The 20,115-nt window shown below is 37.3% G+C and overlaps 1 protein-coding gene across 5 annotated transcripts in view; it reads left to right on the top strand.

Annotated features, from left to right (window-relative positions):
• CTNNA3 (catenin alpha 3) overlaps positions 1–20,115 on the top strand; it is a 1,810,934-nt gene that overhangs the window by 203,531 nt on the left and 1,587,288 nt on the right. For all 5 annotated transcript variants that reach the window (XM_025917933.2, XM_086679821.1, XM_086679822.1 and 2 more), the window contains one exon: positions 17,198–17,317. In XM_025917933.2, coding sequence (XP_025773718.1) covers positions 17,198–17,317 — 120 coding nt within the window. The remainder of the gene's footprint in view (positions 1–17,197; positions 17,318–20,115) is intronic.

Here is a 20,115-nt window from a genome sequence, read left to right as displayed (position 1 = left end):
AAAATTTAAATAAAGAATTGAAAAATAAAACAAAATAAACAAATAAAAGCCTCCAAATAACTCATAATTAAAGTGGGAAGAAAGATTTAAAAATGTAACATGAAAAAAAGAATTTTTTTTATGGTCAGTGCTGTATATAGAAATTTTCTTTGTATGTTTTTGTTTTTTTTTTTATTTTTTTTTATTTTTTTTATTATTATTTTTTTTATTTATATATGAAATTTATTGTCAAATTGGTTTCCATACAACACCCAGTGCTCATCCCAAAAGGTGCCCTCCTCAATACCCATCACCCACCCTCTCCTCCCTCCCACCCCCCTCAACCCTCAGTTTGCTCTCAGTTCTCAACAGTCTCTTATGCTTTGGCTCTCTCCCACTCTAACCTCTTTTTTTTTCCTTCCCCTCCCCCATGGGTTCCTGTCAAGTTTCTCAGGATCCACATAAGAGTGAAACCATATGGTATCTGTCTTTCTCTGTATGGCTTATTTCACTTAGCATCACACTCTCCAGTTCCATCCACGTTGCTACAAAAGGCCATATTTCATTTTTTCTCATTGCCACGTAGTATTCCATAGTGTATATAAACCACAATTTCTTTATCCATTCATCAGTTGATGGACATTTAGGCTCTTTCCATAATTTGGCTATTGTTGAGAGTGCTGCTATGAACATTGGGGTACAAGTGCCCCTATGCATCAGTACTCCTGTGTCCCTTGGATAAATTCCTAACAGTGCTATTGCTGGGTCATAGGGTAGGTCTATTTTTAATTTTCTGAGGAACCTCCACACTGTTTTCCAGAGCGGCTGCACCAATTTGCATTCCCACCAACAGTGCAAGAGGGTTCCCGTTTCTCCACATCCTCTCCAGCATCTATAGTCTCCTGATTTGTTCATTTTGGCCACTCTGACTGGCGTGAGGTGATACCTGAGTGTGGTTTTGATTTGTATTTCCCTGATAAGGAGCGACGCTGAACATCTTTTCATGTGCCTGTTGGCCATCCGGATGTCTTCTTTAGAGAAGTGTCTATTCATGTTTTCTGCCCATTTCTTCACTGGGTTATTTGCTTTTCGGGTGTGGAGTTTGGTGAGCTCTTTATAGATTTTGGATACTAGCCCTTTGTCCGATATGTCATTTGCAAATATCTTTTCCCATTCCGTTGGTTGCCTTTTAGTTTTGTTGGTTGTTTCCTTTGCTGTGCAGAAGCTTTTTATCTTCATAAGGTCCCAGGAATTCACTTTTGCTTTTAATTCCCTTGCCTTTGGGGATGTGTCGAGTAAGAGATTGCTACAGCTGAGGTCAGAGAGGTCTTTTCCTGCTTTCTCCTCTAAGGTTTTGATGGTTTCCTGTCTCACATTCAGGTCCTTTATCCATTTTGAGTTTATTCTTGTGAATGGTGTGAGAAAGTGGTCTAGTTTCAACCTTCTGCATGTTGCTGTCCAGTTCTCCCAGCACCATTTGTTAAAGAGACTGTCTTTTTTCCATTGGATGTTCTTTCCTGCTTTGTCAAAGATGAGTTGGCCATACGTTTGTGGGTCTAGTTCTGGGGTTTCTATTCTATTCCATTGGTCTATGTGTCTGTTTTTGTGCCAATACCATGCTGGCTTGATGATGACAGCTTTGTAGTAGAGGCTAAAGTCTGGGATTGTGATGCCTCCTGCTTTGGTCTTCTTCTTCAAAATTACTTTGGCTATTCGGGGCCTTTTGTGGTTCCATATGAATTTTAGGATTGCTTGTTCTAGTTTCGAGAAGAATGCTGGTGCAATTTTGATTGGGATTGCATTGAATGCGTAGATAGCTTTGGGTAGTATTGACATTTTGACAATATTTATTCTTCCAATCCATGAGCAGGGAATGTCTTTCCATTTCTTTAAATCTTCTTCAATTACCTTCATAAGCTTTCTATAGTTTTCAGCATACAGATCCTTTACATCTTTGGTTAGATTTATTCCTAGGTATTTTATGCTTCTTGGTGCAATTGTGAATGGGATCAGTTTCTTTACTTGTCTTTCTGTTGCTTCACTGTTAGTCTATAAGAATGCAACTGATTTCTGTACATTGATTTTGTATCCTGCAACTTTGCTGAATTCATGTATCAGTTCTAGCAGACTTTTGGTGGAGTCTATCGGATTTTCCATGTATAATATCATGTCATCTGCAAAAAGCGAAAGCTTGACTTCATCTTTGCCAATTTGGATGCCATTGATTTCCTTTTGTTGTCTGATTGCTGATGCTAGAACTTCCAGCACTATGTTAAACAACAGCGGTGAGAGTGGGCATCCCTGTCGTGTTCCTGATCTCAGGGAAAAAGCTCTCAGTTTTTCCCCGTTGAGGATGATGTTAGCTGTGGGCTTTTCATAAATGGCTTTTATGATCTTTAAGTATGTTCCTTCTATCCCGACTTTCTCAAGGGTTTTTATTAAGAAAGGGTGCTGGATTTTGTCAAAGGCCTTTTCTGCATCGATTGACAGGATCATATGGTTCTTCTCTTTTTTTTTGTTAATGTGATGTATCACGTGGATTGATTTGCGAATGTTGAACCAGCCCTGCATCCCAGGAATGAATCCCACTTGATCATGGTGAATAATTCCTTTTATATGCCGTTGAATTCGATTTGCTAGTATCTTATTGAGAATGTTTGCATCCATATTCATCAGGGATATTGGCCTGTAGTTCTCTTTTTTTAATGGGCCTCTGTCTGGTTTAGGAATCAAAGTAATACTGGCTTCATAGAATGAGTCTGGAAGTTTTCCTTCCCTTTCTATTTCTTGGACTAGCTTGAGAAGGATAGGTATTATCTCTGCTTTAAACGTCTGGTAGAACTCCCCTGGGAAGCCATCTGGTCCTGGACTCTTATTTGTTGGGAGATTTTTGATAACCGATTCAATTTCTTCGCTGGTGATGGGTCTGTTCAAGCTTTCTATTTCCTCCTGATTGAGTTTTGGAAGAGTGTGGGTGTTCAGGAATTTGTCCATTTCTTCCAGGTTGTCCAATTGGTTGGCATATAATTTTTCATAGTATTCCCTGAGAATTGTTTGTATCTCTGAGGGATTGGTTGTAATAATTCCATTTTCATTCCTGATTTTATCTATTTGGGTCATCTCCCTTTTCTTTTTGAGAAGCCTGGCTAGAGGTTTGTCAATTTTGTTTATTTTTTCAAAAAACCAACTCTTGGTTTCGTTGATCTGCTCTACAGTTTTTTTAGATTCTATATTGTTTATTTCTGCTCTGATCTTTATTATTTCTCTTCTGCTGCTGGGTTTAGGCTGCCTTTGCTGTTCTGCTTCTATTTCCTTTAGGTGTGCTGTTAGATTTTGTATTTGGGATTTTTCTTGTTTCTTGAGATAGGCCTGGATTGCAATGTATTTTGCTCTCAGGACTGCCTTCGCTGCGTCCCAAAGCGTTTGGATTGTTGTATTTTCATTTTTGTTTGTTTCCATATATTTTTTAATTTCTTCTCTAATTGCCTGGTTGACCCACTCATTCGTTAGTAGGGTGTTCTTTAACCTCCACGCTTTTGGAGGTTTTCCAGACTTTTTTCTGTGGTTGATTTCAAGCTTCATAGCATTGTGGTCTGAAAGTATGCATGGTATGATTTCAATTCTTGTAAACTTATGAAGGGCTGTTTTGTGACCCAGTATATGATCTATCTTGGAGAATGTTCCATGTGCACTCGAGAAGAAAGTATATTCTGTTGCTTTGGGATGCAGAGTTCTAAATATATCTGTCAAGTCCATCTGATCCAATGTCTCATTCAGGGCCCTTGTTTCTTTATTGACCGTGTGTCTAGATGATCTATCCATTTCTGTAAGTGGGGTGTTAAAGTCCCCTGCAATTACCACATTCTTCTCAATAAGGTTGCTTATGTTTATGAGTAATTGTTTTATATATTTGGGCGCTCCGGTATTCGGCGCATAGACATTTATAATTGTTAGCTCTTCCTGATGGATAGACCCTGTCACTATTATATAATGTCCTTCTTCATCTCTTGTTACAGCCTTTAATTTAAAGTCTAGTTTGTCTGATAGAAGTATGGCTACTCCAGCTTTCTTTTGGCTTCCAGTAGCATGATAAATAGTTCTCCATCCCTTCACTCTCAATCTAAAGGTGTCCTCAGGTCTAAAATGAGTCTCTTGTAGACAGCAAATAGATGGGTCTTGTTTTTTTATCCATTCTGATACCCTATGTCTTTTGGTTGGCGCATTTAGTCCATTTACATTCAGTGTTATTATAGAAAGATATGGGTTTAGAGTCATTGTGATGTCTGTATGTTTTATGCTTGTAGTGATGTCTCTGGTACTTTGTCTCACAGGGTCCCCCTTAGGATCTCTTGTAGGGCTGGTTTAGTGGTGACAAATTCCTTCAGTTTTGTTTGTTTGGGAAGACCTTTATCTCTCCTTCTATTCTAAATGACAGACTTGCTGGATAAAGGATTCTCGGCTGCATATTTTTTCTGTCTAGCACACTGAAAATCTCGTGCCAATTCTTTCTGGCCTGCCAAGTTTCAAAAGAGAGATCAGTCAGGAGTCTTATAGGTCTCCCTTTATATGTGAGGGCACGTTTACCCCTTGCTGCTTTCAGAATTTTCTCTTTATCCTTGTATTTTGCCAGTTTCACTATGATATGTCGTGCAGAAGATCGATTCAAGTTACGTCTGAAGGGAGTTCTCTGTGCCTCTTGGATTTCAATGCCTTTTTCCTTCCCCAGTTCAGGGAAGTTCTCAGCTATGATTTCTTCAAGTACCCCTTCAGCAACTTTCCCTCTCTCTTCCTCCTCTGGGATACCTATTATGCGTATATTATTTCTTTTTAGTGTATCACTTAGTTCTCTAATTTTCCGCTCATACTCCTGGATTTTTTTATCTCTCTTTTTCTCAGCTTCCTCTTTTTCCATAACTTTATCTTCTAGTTCACCTATTCTCTCCTCTGCCTCTTCAATCCAAGCCGTGGTGGTTTCCATTTTGTTATGCATTTCGTTTAAAGCGTTTTTCAGCTCCTCGTGACTGTTCCTTAGTCCCTTGATCTCTGTAGCAAGAGATTCTCTGCTGTCAGCTATACTGTTTTCAAGCCCAGCGATTAATTTTATGACTATTATTCTAAATTCACTTTCTGTTATATTATTTAAATCCTTTTTGATCAGCTCATTAGCTGTTGTTATTTCCTGGAGATTCTTCTGAGGGGAATTCTTCCGCTTGGTCATTTTGGATAGTCCCTGGCGTGGTGAGGACCTGCAGGGCACTTCCCCTGTGCTGTGGTGTATAACTGGAGTTGGTGGGCGGAGCCGCAGTCAGACCTGATGTCTGCCCCCAGCCCACTGCTGGGGCCACAGTCAGACTGGTGTGTGCCTTCTCTTCCCCTCTCCTAGGGGCGGGATTCACTGTGGGGTGGGGTGGCCCGTCTGGGCTACTTGCACACTGCCAGGCTTGTGATGCTGGGGATCTGGTGTCTTAGCTGGGGTGTGTAGGCAAGGTGCACAGGGGCAGGAGGGGCAGGCTTAGCTTGCTTCTCCTTAGGTGATCCACTTCAGGAGGGGCCCTGTGGCAGCAGGAGTGAGTCAGATCCACTGCCGGGGTTTGGCTCCGCAGAAGCGCAGAGTTGGGTGTTTGCGCGGAGCAAGTTCCCTGGCAGGAACTGGTTCTCTTTGGGATTTTGGCTGGGGGATGGGCGGGGGAGATGGCGCTGGCGAGCGCCTTTGTTCCCCACCAAACTGAGCTCTGTCGTCCGGGAGCTCAGCAGCTCTCCTTCCCTTTGTCCTCCAGCCTTCCCGCTTTCTGAGCAGTGCTGTTAACTTACGACCTCCCAGACGCTAAGTCGCGCTTGCTGTCGGAACACAGTCCGTCAGGCCCCTCCGCTTTTTGCAAGCCAGACTCGGGGGCTCTGCTTGGCCGGCAAGCCGCCCCTCCGCCCCGGCTCCCTCCCGCCAGTCCGTGGAGCGCGCACCGCCTCGCCGCCCTTCCTACCCTCTTCCGTGGGCCTCTCGTCTGCGCTTGGCTCCGGCGACTCCGTTCTGCTAATCCTCTGGCGGTTTTCTGGGTTATTTAGGCAGGTGTAGGTGGAATCTAAGTGATCAGCAGGACGCGGTGAGCCCAGCGTCCTCCTACGCCGCCATCTTCCTTCTCCTCCTCTTTGTATGTTTTTGATGCACTTAAGTACATTCAAGTTGGTAAGAAATATTGAAGCAAATAAAAGTATTTAATTTTGCTTAACCCAGAATTTCCAAAATTTTCTAACTTTAGGACTCTTATAATATGTTAGTTCTATAACTTTCTCAGACCATACTTTGGGAAATAGTGGTTTAGTGTATCTCCAATAATATTTATGGTTATATTAAATTTTCACTTGGATTAAAAAATTATAGAGGAGGAACGTTAGTGCCTTTATATTCTCATCTTATTGAAGTAGATTAGACTCTCTCCAGCCATACAATATGCAATACACAACTGTGTAACGGTAGTAGCAATCTCATCAATTCTGTGAGACAGTGAACCTGATTTTGGACAATTCTAATTGTTGGAGACATTTTTCTCAATCTAGATGTGAATTCCCTGCCATTTCCATGGACTGCTTCTAGTTCTGCTTTCTTAAGCAACATAGAACGAAGACAATAGGAAAAGGTATTTTCAAATAGCTGATGATTATTCTTAGCACTTATTTATGTCTTCTCTTACCTAGGCTGAAAATTTCTTGACCCTTGAACATTTCAGACTATTCTGAATACTTGAGAATTTCCATATCTTGTATGATTATCAGTTTCCTGATGAAATTTTCACTTTTGATATTGATGTACTTCAACATGGTAAGCATATTTGTATTATGGTTAGAATTTGACAACTTTAGTGTCTGGACTTCCTGGATCATTATGCTGGGTTTTGCTCATGGTATCTTGTTTTTTCATGTGAATGGCTATCTCTGTGTACTAAACATTACTTTTTCTGGAATTCATCTCAAGAAATTTCTCTGTTTTATTAGCTCTTTGATGTTTTTAAGATAAAGTATTTTATATTTCATCAATCTTCTTAGTTTTCTTCGGCAGAAGGATTAGACTGATTACTAATTTGCCAATACAAGAAATCGAAGTCCCTAAAATCATCTCCGCAAATACTTTTCTATGCATGTTCTAGATAAGTAATACCCATAAAATATTGAAATAAAAACATCTTGAAATAGAAACAAATCTCTGATGTGAATGTTCTATAATATACTCAAACAATTACCTCTCTGATTTAATGTCTAACATTATCTTACCTTATTATGATAGCCTTGTCATGCTGTTCGTTCATAGTGATTTTGTGAGCAGTTAAACTCCAAGTGTCTGAACTCAAACTATTATTAATTTGAGCATTCTTGTTCTGATACTAGTTTTATCTTTTTATATGTAAAGGTAGATGCTAAATTTATATTCACGGAATTTTATCCTGTTAATTCTGGTTTATGTTAGAATCCTTTCAGATCTTTTTAACTTTTGATTTTGTCTTTACCTCCTAACCTGGAATCATTTTCAGATTTTTAAAAGTCAGATTATTTATGAAAAATTGTTTAGTCATGTGGAAAACAGTGACATATCTTCCTTTTAGATAACATCAATCAAACATTAACCCATTTTGAGTAAAGTTGTTGAAATGAACTTCAAACTTGCTTTATTAGGCTACTGTATAAACCATGTTTCTTTATTTTATCCTCAAGTACTTTCTCAAAGGCCTTGCTAAAATTAAGATGTGGCATTGTAGATTTATCATATAGTAACCCCAATTATAAAGGAAATGAGCTTAGCTTGGTTAACTTACTTTTCATAACCCTGTAAGAGTTCCAAGTTGACTATTGCTTGCTTGCTTTTTTTCCTTTTCTTTCTTTCTTTTTATGTTTTTTTTAACCTTCATTTTTTAATTGCTCACAATCTACTTACTTATGGTTGTAAACCACTTGTCTGCTGGGATCTTGTTACTCTTAAGATCTATATATAAATGGCTTGAACCCCAATTCTGTGTCCTATCAACTATAATGTCCCAAGATTTCTGCAAATTCTCTGGGGCTCATATTCTCAACGTCATCTCTAGTTCCAAGTTTTTGCTTCCACAAATTAGTTTACGAATGGTCTTTCTATCCCTATTTTATAGTTGGTTAATCTGTAATTGGTAATTGGCCTTTTCCCCCTTGATTTTGACACACACACACACACACACACACACACACACACACACACTCACTCTCCAATACTCCCAGACAAGACATGTTTATGTATGTTTGTGTATATTGCAAACCTTATAGAAATTTGGGAAGGCAGAAGGGAGGGGATTCTTCACTGTAGCACTATATTCTAAGTGGCTCCAATTTGAATATCAGAAATCTTCAAATTCTTTAGCAACGTCATCTCATTGTTCTTCCACCTCCTTTCCCCTTACCTACTCTCTTTGTTCTTTCTCATACCTGTAAATTCCTGTTTATCTGGATGCACTAAGTTTCTATCTGCTAATTTGTGCCCTCATATATCACTGTCTTTCTTAAATTATTCTGTAAGGTATTTTCCTCCGTATAGACATTTTTTTTTCCCTCAGAAGAATTCTTTAGTCAGCTGTGTCTCTCTGTATACACACATACATTCCAGTATAAAATAATGTATTATAGATGTTTTCTAGGGGGAGAGCATCAACTTTAATGGTATAGATTTCTTTTTCTGGACACTCTTTAAAAAGCAGTGGGTCACATTTTTGTTTCTTGCTTCTGTCTGGAATATAATGGAAAAAGGCCTGCCTCTTCTCTCTTCTAATTGTATCTTACTATTTCATGAAATCTTCTGCTCATTTTGGGGTCCCTTCAGCATTCTTATACAGTTCCTTGCTACATTTTTAATTTATTCTTTATTACATGGTACCAAATAATGTATCCACTATCATAATTTCTTCCTTCATGGCCTTACTCTTTTCTTCCTTACTGATTTTTTTCTAAATTATAGATTTTTTTCATCTCTGTTGTGGTATGTTTCCTTTTAGATGTCAGGTCAAGGAGATATTACTCAATTAAAAAAAAATGTTTATTTATTTTGAGAGAGACAGATAGAGCACCAGAAGAGGAAGGGTAGAGAGGGAGGGAGACAGAGAATCAAAAGCACCCTCAGTGCTGTCAGCATAGCACCTGATGCGGGGCTCGAACTTCACAAACCATGAGATCATGACTGGAGCCGTGATCAAGAGTCAGATACTTAACCAGTTGAGCCACCCAGGCATCCCTATATATTACTCAATTTTTGATTAATACTCTGTACCTATACATTTCCTGACTTCCTTATGCTTTGTTATTTTTAGTGAATTATCCTCTTTCCACTGAGACTGCCTCCAGAGATGCAGTTATGATAGACCATTTATGAGGACATAGACTGAGACCACCAACTAGTGCATATGTGGTTCACTGAGTAATTCTCAGTAGGAAAAGTAGTGCTGACCAACACAGAGTTGATATATAATTAAGTACAACAAAGATTCTTGATTTGGCAGTTTTAAAGTCATCAGGTTCTGTAAGGAATTTTTTTTCTCCAGGAAATAGGTCCAAATCAAAGGTAAGAGAGGATATAGAAGAGAATGACAATCTTTCAATATTAAATAAATTATAGAAACTTGGAAAGACAGTTTGGCTTTATTGCCACCATTCCGTGGGAATTTAAAAAAATTGCTTATTTCAAGAAGCAAGAAAAATCCCAAATAAAAAACTTAACCTTGGGGCGCCTGGGTGGCGCAGTCGGTTAAGCGTCCGACTTCAGCCAGGTCACGATCTCGCGGTCCGTGAGTTCGAGCCCCGCGTCGGGCTCTGGGCTGATGGCTCAGAGCCTGGAGCCTGTTTCCGATTCTGTGTCTCCCTCTCTCTCTGCCCCTCCCCCGTTCATGCTCTGTCTCTCTCTGTCCCAAAAATAAATAAACGTTGAAAAAAAAATTAAAAAAAAAAAAAAACTTAACCTTACATCTAAAGGAACTAGAAAAAGAACAACAAACACAACCTAAAACCAGTAGAAGAAAGGAAATAAGAAAGATTAGAGCAGAAATAAATGATATAGAAACTAAAAAACCAATAGAATAGATGAATGAAACCAGGAGCAGATTATTTGAAAACATCAACAAAATCAATAAACCTTTAGCCAGACCCATCAGAGACAGAGAGAGAGAGAGACAGAGAGAGATTCAAATAGGTAAAATCTGAAATGAAAGGGGAGAAATAACAACCAACACCCCAGAGATACAAAAGATTGTAAGAGAATATTGTGAAAATTATATGGTAACAAACTAGACAATCTAGAAGAAATGGATAAATTCCTGGAAACATATAACCCCTCAAAAGTAAAACAGGAAGAAATAGAAAAAATTTGAGCAGACCAATTACTTACCAGCAATGAAATTGAATCAGTAATCAAAAAACTCTCAGCAAATGAAAGTCCAGGGCCAGAGAACTTCACAGGTGAATTCTACTAAATATTTAAAGAAGTACTAATACCTATTCTCCTCAATCTATTCTAAAAAATAGAAGAGGAAGGAAAACTTCGTAACTCATTGTATGAAGCCAGCCTTACCTTGATACCGAAACCAGGTTAAGACACTATAGAAAAAGAGAACTACAGACTATTATCATTGTTGAATATAGATGCAAAAATCCTCAACAAAATATTAGCAAACTGAGTCTAACAATACATTAAAAAATGATTCACCACAATCAAGTAGGATTTATTTGTGGGCTACAGGGGTTGTTCAGTATTTGCATGTTAATGAATGTGATGCATCACATCAATAAAACAAGTGATAAAAATCTTATGATCATTTCTATAGATGCAGAAAAAGTGTTTGACAAAGTACAACATCCATTCATTATAAGAAGCCTCAACAAAGTAGGATTAGAGGGAACATACCTCAATATAATAAAGACCTTATATGAAAGACCCACAGCTAACATCATACACAATAATGAAAAACTAGAGCTTTTCCTCTGTAGTCAGGAAGACGACAAGGATGTCCACTGTCACCACTATTATTTAACATAATTCTGGAGTCCTAGTCATACCATTCAGACAAGAGGAAGGAATAAAAGGCATACAGATTGGTAGAGAAGAAGCAAAACTTTCACAATTTGCAGATGATATGAACTAATAAATTCAGTAGGTTTCAGGATACAAAATTAAAGTACAGAAATCTGTTGTACCTTTTTATACTAATAACAAAGCAACAGAAAGGGTCATTAAGAAGGCAATCCTCTTGGGGCACCTGGGTGGCATAGTTGGTTCAGCATCTGACTTCGGCTCAGGTCATGATCTCACAGTTTATGAGTTTGAGCCCCACATTGGGCTCTGCACTGATAGTGCAGGGCCTGGAGCCAGCTTCTCATTCTGTGTCTTTCTCTCTGCCTCTCCCCTACTTGTGCATTCTCTCTCTCTCTCTCTCTCTCAAAAATAATTAAATATAAAAAATATTTAAAAAAAGAAAGCAATCCTCTTCACAGTTGCACCAAAGATTATAATATACCTGGGAATAAACTTAACCAAAGAGATGAAAGACCTATACTCTGAAAACTATAAAACATGGATGCATGATATTGACGTTGACAGAAACAAGTGGAAAATATTCCAATCCGTGCTCATGGTTTGGAAAAACAAATATTGTTAAAATGTCTGTACTACCCAAACCAATCTACACTTAATTAAATCCCTATCAAAACACCAACTGCATTTTTCACAGAGCTAGAATTAACAATCCTAAAATTTGTAGGGAACCACAAAAAACCCTGAATAGCCAAAGCATCCTTGAAAAAGAAAAGCAAAGCTGGAAGCATCATGAGTCTGGACTTCAAGTTATATTACAAATCTGTAGTGCTCAAAACAATATGGTACTGGCACAAAAATAGACACATAGATCAATAGAATAGAAAACTAAGAAATGAACCCACAACTATATGGTCAATTAATCTTTGACAAAGTGGGAAGGAGTATCCAATGGGTAAATGAATGTCTCTTTAACAAATGGTGCTGGGAAACTAAACAGCAACATGCAAAAGAATGTAAATGGATGACTTTCTTACATCGTGCACAAATATAAACTCAAAATGGATTAAAGACCTATACGTGAGACCTGAAACCATAAAGATCCCAGAACATAGGCAGTAACTTCTTTGACATTGGCCATAGCAACTTCTTTATAATTGTCTCCTGAGGCAAGGGAAACAAAAGCAAAAATAAACTGTTAGGACTTCAAAATAAGAAGCTTCTGCACAGTGTAGGAAGAAAAACTAAAAGGCAACATATGGAACAGGAGAAGATACTTACAAATGATATCTCTGAGAAAGGATTAGTATCCAAAATGTATAAAGAACTTCTAAAACTCAATACCCCAAAAATAAATGATCCAATCAAAAAATGGACAGAAGTCATGAATAGACATTTTTCCAAAGAAGATAGATGACTAACAAACGCATGAAAAGATGCTCAACATCACTCATGATCAGGGAAATAGTAATCAAAACTATAGTGAGTTATGACCTTCCACCCGTCACAATGGCTAAAATCAACAACACAAAAATCAATAGTGTTGGGAAGACTGTGGGGAAAAGGGAACTTCCTGCACTGTTGGTTTGAATGCAAACTGGTACAGCCACTCTAGAAAATAGTATGGATGCTCTTCAAAAAGTTAAAAAAAATAGAATTACAATCCAGCATTTGCACTAGCAGGTATTTACCCCCAAATACAAAAACACTAATTCAAAGGGGTACATGCATCCCAAAGTTTATAGCAGCATTATCTAAATAGCCAAATTATGGAAACAGCCCCCATGTCCACTGGCTGATGAATGGTAAAGAAGGGGTGCATATATACAGCGGAATATTACTCAGACATCTAAAAAAGAATGAAATTTTTGTCATTGGCAATGACATGGATGGAGCTATACAGTATTATGCTACATGGAACAAGTCAGAGAAAGACAAATATCGTATGATTTCACTCTTATGTGGAATTTAAGAAACAAAACAAATGAGCACAGGGAAAGAAAAAAAAGACAGGCAAACCAAGACATGGAGTCTTAGTTATAGAGAACAAACTGATGGTTACCAGAAAGGAGGTGAATTAGGTCATGGGTTAAATAGGTGATGGGGATTAAGGAGTGCACTTGTGATGAGCACTGGGTATTGTATGGAATTGTTGGATAACTATATTGTACACTTGAAACTAATATTACACTCTATGTTAACTAACTGGAATTCAAATAAAAACTTAAAAAAAATAACCCAATCAAACAAAGGAAAAAAGACAAACCAAAAATGGACTCTTATCTATAAAGAATAAACTGATGGTTACTAAAGGGGGGGGGAGGGAATGGGTGAAATAGGTGAGAGGGATTAAGAGTACACGTATGTGCACTGATGAGCAGTGAGTAGGGTATAGAATTGTTGAATCACTATATTGTCTTCCTGAAATTAATATAATAGTGTATGTTAACTATACTGGAATTAAGTTAAAAAAATAAAAGAAAATTAGTAAGTGAGTCTTTTTCATGTAAGGTTGGGATGCTTTTCAAGGGCAGCTTCTGTGCTGGGCTCTTGGTGGATGAATCTGCATGCAGCTTTTTAAGAGCCATTTCTCGTTTGCCAGTGGCCCTGTGGATCTTGTGAGCATGAGCCTTATTGGTCTTCAAAGCCACTTGTTTTAGGTGTTGGTCTTAAATATTGGCATGCCTAAAGTGGCATACAAATCCTATAATACTCAGGGATAGCTGTGGGTTTTGAGTTTCCTCCCAAATGTTGGTTGCCGTGATGGGGATAGGGTTTATGGTGAGTTTGTGCCTTAGCTTTTCCTACCTGTTTTGATGTGGTTTACATTTCATTTGCTTGATGTGAAGCAGTTGCTCTGACAGTTTTTAGGTTTTTTTCAGAGGAAATTGTTACATATATAGCTGTAGCTTCAGTGTGTCTGTGGGAGGATGTGAATTCAGGATCTTCCTACATTGCCATCTTGAACCAAAATCTGAACAGAAAAGAATTTGATGAGAAAACACTGTGGGAGTGTTTAGAGTGCTTACTTTAATGGCAGATTTTGGGCTTAGAGATAATGTTTGCATCTTCTCATTTTTGTCTTGTCTGTCTTGTGATATTTGATAAGGTTGTCAAATAGGACAGAATTTGCATTTATTTCTCAGTTCAGAGACCATCTTGATATTCTCTTTCGACAGTTTTAAAACATTCCTAGGCGTGTTCATGGGTCAGATTTATTCATTGGGCTTTTCTTTTTATGTTTGAATTTTGTTTATAGTAAGGTAAAAATATTAACAGGATAAATTTAATGTCCAACAAATTATTTGGGACTTCTTTGCTTGTTTTAAATTTCCACTCAAAAGTTTGAACAGGTAAAATCTAGGAATGTTAAAATCTCTTCAGTTAGTTGTGCTTCCTTTCCCAACTTATCTTCAAGTGAGAGATCATTTATTTTGAGACATAGTCAACGTAATGAAATTGCAACACATTGAGAAAATCTCAAGAGGTCTATTTCAGTGATCAAGCATAGTGACCTGTTGGAACGAAAAATCCTCAAATAAGGTCAACATCTGATTTTTTTAAGTAAAATGTAAGCCTCACTTTAATCATTGTCTTATTTTTAATATCTTTTTATGTCAGCTTTATCTGCAAAGCAAAATTATTGCTTTTACTCTTTAGCATCTTTAAATATAAATAGAGAGAGATGGGGTGTGCTTACTAGGGATCTAACCTAAAGTACACAATAGATATTGTATGACCTCTCCTTGACAATTATTTGTTGTTGTATGGGAAAAATCTACTTAAATAAATGAATCATCATAGTTTGAGTGCTTTGAGCTATTTAGTATCAATAAATGGAGAGTGTAAGTCTTGATAATGAAAGGTCAAACTTAAAAATCTCCATTTCACACAAACTCTGGTCTTTCAGAAAAACATTTTGTGGTGATGTGTTATTGCTGGATTTTCTCCCTATTTTCTTTGGCCATGAACACATTGCTTGATTTTCATGTTTTTTTTTCTTTTTTTTTGTTTTTTTTTTTTATTTTTTATTTTGAAGACTTACAAATGTGTTTACCCTAAAGTTCCTACTTGTAGCTATATAAAGTTCACAGAAATAAATGTGAAGAAGAAATATTTGAGAAGTAGAGCTAATATTTTTTTAGGGAAAATAAAGTGCTTAGAATTAAACAGAATGGTAAAACAGTTTATATTAATTATAAGTGAAATTACTTAAATTGTTTAGAATGTTAGATCTAGTATTTTGACTTGAACATAGCGAGAAGGGACCAAGAAATGGGCAAGGCACAGGAATGATCGTGCAACATGAGAGAGAGTTAATATAAAGGTCATTAAAATTACATCAAAATTACGTTTGCTATAAAATGGGGAAAAGGAGCAGACTTTGGCTATGTTTAAACTGATGGGTAGAGTTTGTTCCCATTTAAGTTTCTGAGAACTCTCCTGCCTTTTGGAACTCAATTCAGATCTCTTCGTGTCTTCTACCCAGCCTGATCCCTCAATTAATATAAAGATTTTTTTTCTGTTTTACAACATGTTGCTTTTATCCCTTTGTTTTTGTACTCTCTTTACTGCATTGCCTTGTGTTGGAGTTAATGGTATAGTAGAATAAGCACAAATATTGTCGTAAAAACCCAGTTTATATTTTCTGAGTAACAGTTTACTCACTTGTAGAATGGGGAGAGAAATAGGAAATCCTGTGAGGATTCAGCTGGGAGGCTTCAAGTACCTGGCACTGAGCGGGCCCACAGTAAATGTCAGTGCCTTTGCCACTTCTGAGTTTCATGTCTAGTTTCCTTGGTAGTCTGTAAGTTCCTTTAGGGCAGGAAATGTGTTTTATATTCATAGTACCTTGTGCATAGTAGGTTCTAAAAGATTATTTGTTGAATTTAATTTACTGTAGAGCTGTGGAAGCTTAGCACTGTTATTTCTCATTTCTTTTTCCTCTGTCACCTTGGATTGAGATAAACATGTTGCTTTCGTGAAATTGAGGATTTAATTCAGTAGAATGCCGTTATAATATGACTTACTCCATAGAGTTTGAATAGTAAGGGTCAAGTAATTTCCCTGGAAACTTAATAATACTCTATAAAATCTTACTAGCCTGTCTCACAGCATCATAGTCACAGTGGAATTCTGGTGTGTTTAAGATGGTGAAGTCTCTATCTGTAGGAGTCTATCTAAAGGCACACAGTGAGAATATGGGAAATGAATGGCATGAAGAGAGAGCAAATGTAAATGTCATTGTAAGTGACATTACTTGACATTTTAAATCACTAATCTTCCAAAGTATGTTCTAATTTACTAAAATAAATCAAGAATTGAATTTCTTGTGAGCTCCCTTTGCTTAATTAATTATTAGCAGCAGAACAATATTCTATGATCCACTGCAATTTGTCTCCTTTGTGTTTATCTAGTATCTGACTCAAAAATGAACAGAAGTGTTCTGATTCAGCAGAACTGATTTTATAACTCATCTGCATTATAGAGCAGAAATGAATAAATGTTTGCTGAACATGCTACATATGCTTCCATTGCCAAAATGTTAGTTTTCTTTCCTTCTCAAAATATAAGATCTGAGAGATCTTCCTGGTTGAAGTTTGTAGGGTACTTATTTTGCATAGATATGTCTGTAGAGGCAAGTAGCTACCTTTACATGAATTTGTTTCCATGATTGGAATGTGAGAGCCCTTTTAATACTTCCTCATTATGATTTAAAATCATATATTCATTGCAGTTTTTTTCTTTAGAAGTAGTGGTGTATGCTAAAACAGGTTTCCTTTTTTTTTTTTTTCAAGTAGGCTTCATGCCCAGCGCAGAGTCCAATGTGGGGCTTGAACTCATGACCCCGAAATCAAGACCTGAGCTGAGATCAAGAGTCAGTCACTTAACTGACTGAGCCACCCAGGCACCCATTTTTTGAAAATGCAGTATGCTCTTTTGTTGGAATGAAGACTAAACACGCTTCCCATTCATGCAATAATGTTTGTTGTTCTTATGATACAGCTTCTAATCCTTTATAATCAGTCTTTCTTAAATTTCATTGAAAGGCAATTAGTATTTGTTATCTTTCTATTATGAATGAGGGAAACTGAGGCTCAGTGTTGACTCTTTCCCTGTTTTAGCTAGTTAGGCATTCGAGGAAAATGTGCTGCTATCCTAATGATTTACTTTTGTTTTCAATTTCAGTTTCAAAGAACATTTGAGTCTCTTAAAAACGTTTCCAATAAATCTGACCTCCAGAAAACCTACCAGAAGCTTGGGAAGGAGCTGGAAAATCTGGATTATTTAGCCTTCAAACGTCAGCAGGTAGGAGTCAGAACTTTCCTTGGTGGAGGAGATGAACACTTTAGCTTCCTACCATCCTGCCTGTCAGTTTTAAGTGGATCTGGGGAAACTTACCTTCTAATGTTTAGGGCAGAAATAGGTTGTGCTGTGCTGTGCTGACCTGCCGTGTTCATACAAGTTCATTGTGGTCCTTGCTTTAAGATGTGCAGTTTGGGGGGTTCCACATGTGTCCATACACCTCTCTTAAAGAAAACTCCTGCTGGTTTGTGAAGATATAGCTACCCTTTGATTCAGGATGCCTCAGTGGCATATAGGAAACTTCTGTGATGGCTTGGCCACATGGCTTTTATATTTGACAGGGGGATACTTGAGGAGAAAAATCACCTGATGACCAGGAAAAGGATATAGATGTACATACAAAATTAAGGGAAAGGATCATGAATATGTCAACATATGAATCAACCTTTAGTTTTCTTGTTTGATCTCTGAAGATTAGTGAAATTTTGCGTGTAAATTTGAACAGGAAAATATACTTTACAAATGCAAGTCTTTCAGCCTCCTTTCAAACTCCAAATAAATACAGAGCCAAAATAGACTTTTATAAGATTGCTTTTAGAATTAGTACTAAAAAAATGTATTAATTATCATTAAGTTCTGTGTGTTTGCAAGATACTGCTGCAGTAATTAGCTAGCTAATTTTCCCAAGCTGATCTTCACCAGTTTCTTCCCAGCCACTAGGTGTCAGAGTTGTCAAGCTTTTACTTTGATTGTTTATTCCAATCAGAACAGCCAGATAGACGTTTAAATTAGGTTGCATGAAATTCGGCAATGTGCTCAGTGATGGATAGCGTCTAGAAAAATGACTAAGTGGCTGACTCGTATGGGCAGGCACCGAGTCCATTACTTAAGAGTCTTTCCTGTTAGTGTGGCAAAAGGTGCAACTCTCTTGCCATTGCCCAATTCACAAATTTTGGATCTTTTGGATGGAGTTTTCAAAGCTGGGTATTTATTTATTTATTTATTTATTTATTTATTTATTTACTTATTATTTATTATTTTTTATATTTATTTATTATTTTTTATATTTATTTATTTATTAATATGAAATTTATTGTCAAATTGGTTTCCATACAACACCCAGTGCTCATCCCAACAGGTGCCCTCCTCAATACCCATCACCTACCCTCCCCTCCCTCCCATCCTCACCAACCCTCAGTTTGTTCTCAGTTTTTAAGAGTCTCTTATGGTTTCGCTCCCTCCCTCTCTTTTTTTTTTCCTTCCCCTCCCCCATGGTCTTCTGTTAAGTTTCTCAGGATCCACATAAGAGTGAAAACATATGGTATCCATCTTTCTCTCTATGAGTTATTAGTTACACCTTATGGAGTCACCACAGTATGGTCTAGAAATATTGACTTGAAAAGAGAATTGTGTTCTGGGTTTGCTCTGTCACTGACATTGCATGGGCATTTAGCCTTCCCATTGCCCTGTATTCCTGAGAAGGTGTATTTGTTTTGTAGAATATTCTGGGGTAAATGGAGTATCTCTGCATATATTTAATTTATATGAAAAGGACACAATATCCATTGAAGTTTTATTTACTTATTTTAAAATTAGTGAGGGCTTACATATTAGCACATGTACAGAAGCAGTCACAGTTACAGAGAACTACTACAGGAATCTCCCATATGATGCTACTTAAAATTCACATCATAAGTCACTGCTCTGGCCTATGCATTTTTTAGTACAGTTTTGTTTTCCAAGAGCCATATTTTACCACTGAGGGATATTTGAGTTGGCAGGCAGTAGTCACTACCCTCTTCTCTTATTCTTTCTTATTAGCACATTTTCATTGATTAGATTCTTGCATTAGCTAATTGTGAATTTGGAAAAATGCTAATGCTTCAAAGGCAGGAGGGCAGAACTCTGACAGGATGGCCTTGAGGACAGATAAGTAAATTGCATGTGTGTATGAGTAACATATGGGTAACATGGGGTGTAAATATATGTGTGTGTGTATATATATATATATATATATATATATATATATATACACACACACATACACACACATCATATATACTATTAAATGACAATTATGTATCACACATGGTGATTAATACCTATATGGATTAGATACTGAAATGTTGATAACAATATAATGGGGATGGTTTTATGAGCACCATTTTAAGGCAAGAAAATTGTTAAGAGAGTTAAGTAACTTGCCTAAGGTCACTGGGCTAATAAGACATAAAGCTGGGCTTCAAATCTAAATCTGTAGGACTCCACACCTGGGTGGAGTCTTATTCCCAGTATCCCTGCAGGGAGCCCTGTAGGAAAGTGAGGAGGTCTAGATATGCAATATGAAGATAATTTTAGGGATGCCAGACCCAGGGCATAAAGAGACCTTTGAGAGTGGAGTACCTTACCTGGTGGGAGGCAAAACAGGCAAAACACTTCTCTCTCTGCCTCTCTTTCTCTCATGCAAATTGTTCAATATATACAAAAACACAAAAGGATTTTTGGAAGAATATCTTTAGACAGCTAAGAAAATGCATCAAACTTTATCTTCACAATCTTCTGAGTGTTATGTCTAGTAACCATGGTTCTAGTGAAATTTATTCACACAAGGCAGTGTTTTAAACTCAAAGGGACAAAATTTAACTGCATACACATCAGACTGTCAATCCTTTTGTATTATTCAACTCCACCTCTCCCTATCAGTGATCATTTTTTTTTCTACCCAGAAAAGATGGGAGGGGAATTGGAGGGAAGGAGAAAGAGGATGATAGAGTAGAAAGAAAGTCAGGAACCAAAGAGTG

The sequence above is a fragment of the Puma concolor genome, chromosome D2 (assembly GCF_028749965.1).
Source record: "Puma concolor isolate L17-30 chromosome D2, mPumCon1.1.hap2, whole genome shotgun sequence".
Taxonomy (NCBI): Eukaryota; Metazoa; Chordata; class Mammalia; order Carnivora; family Felidae; genus Puma; species Puma concolor.
The sequence above is the reverse complement of the archived record's forward strand: the minus strand, read 5'-3'. Positions and strand labels throughout refer to the sequence as shown.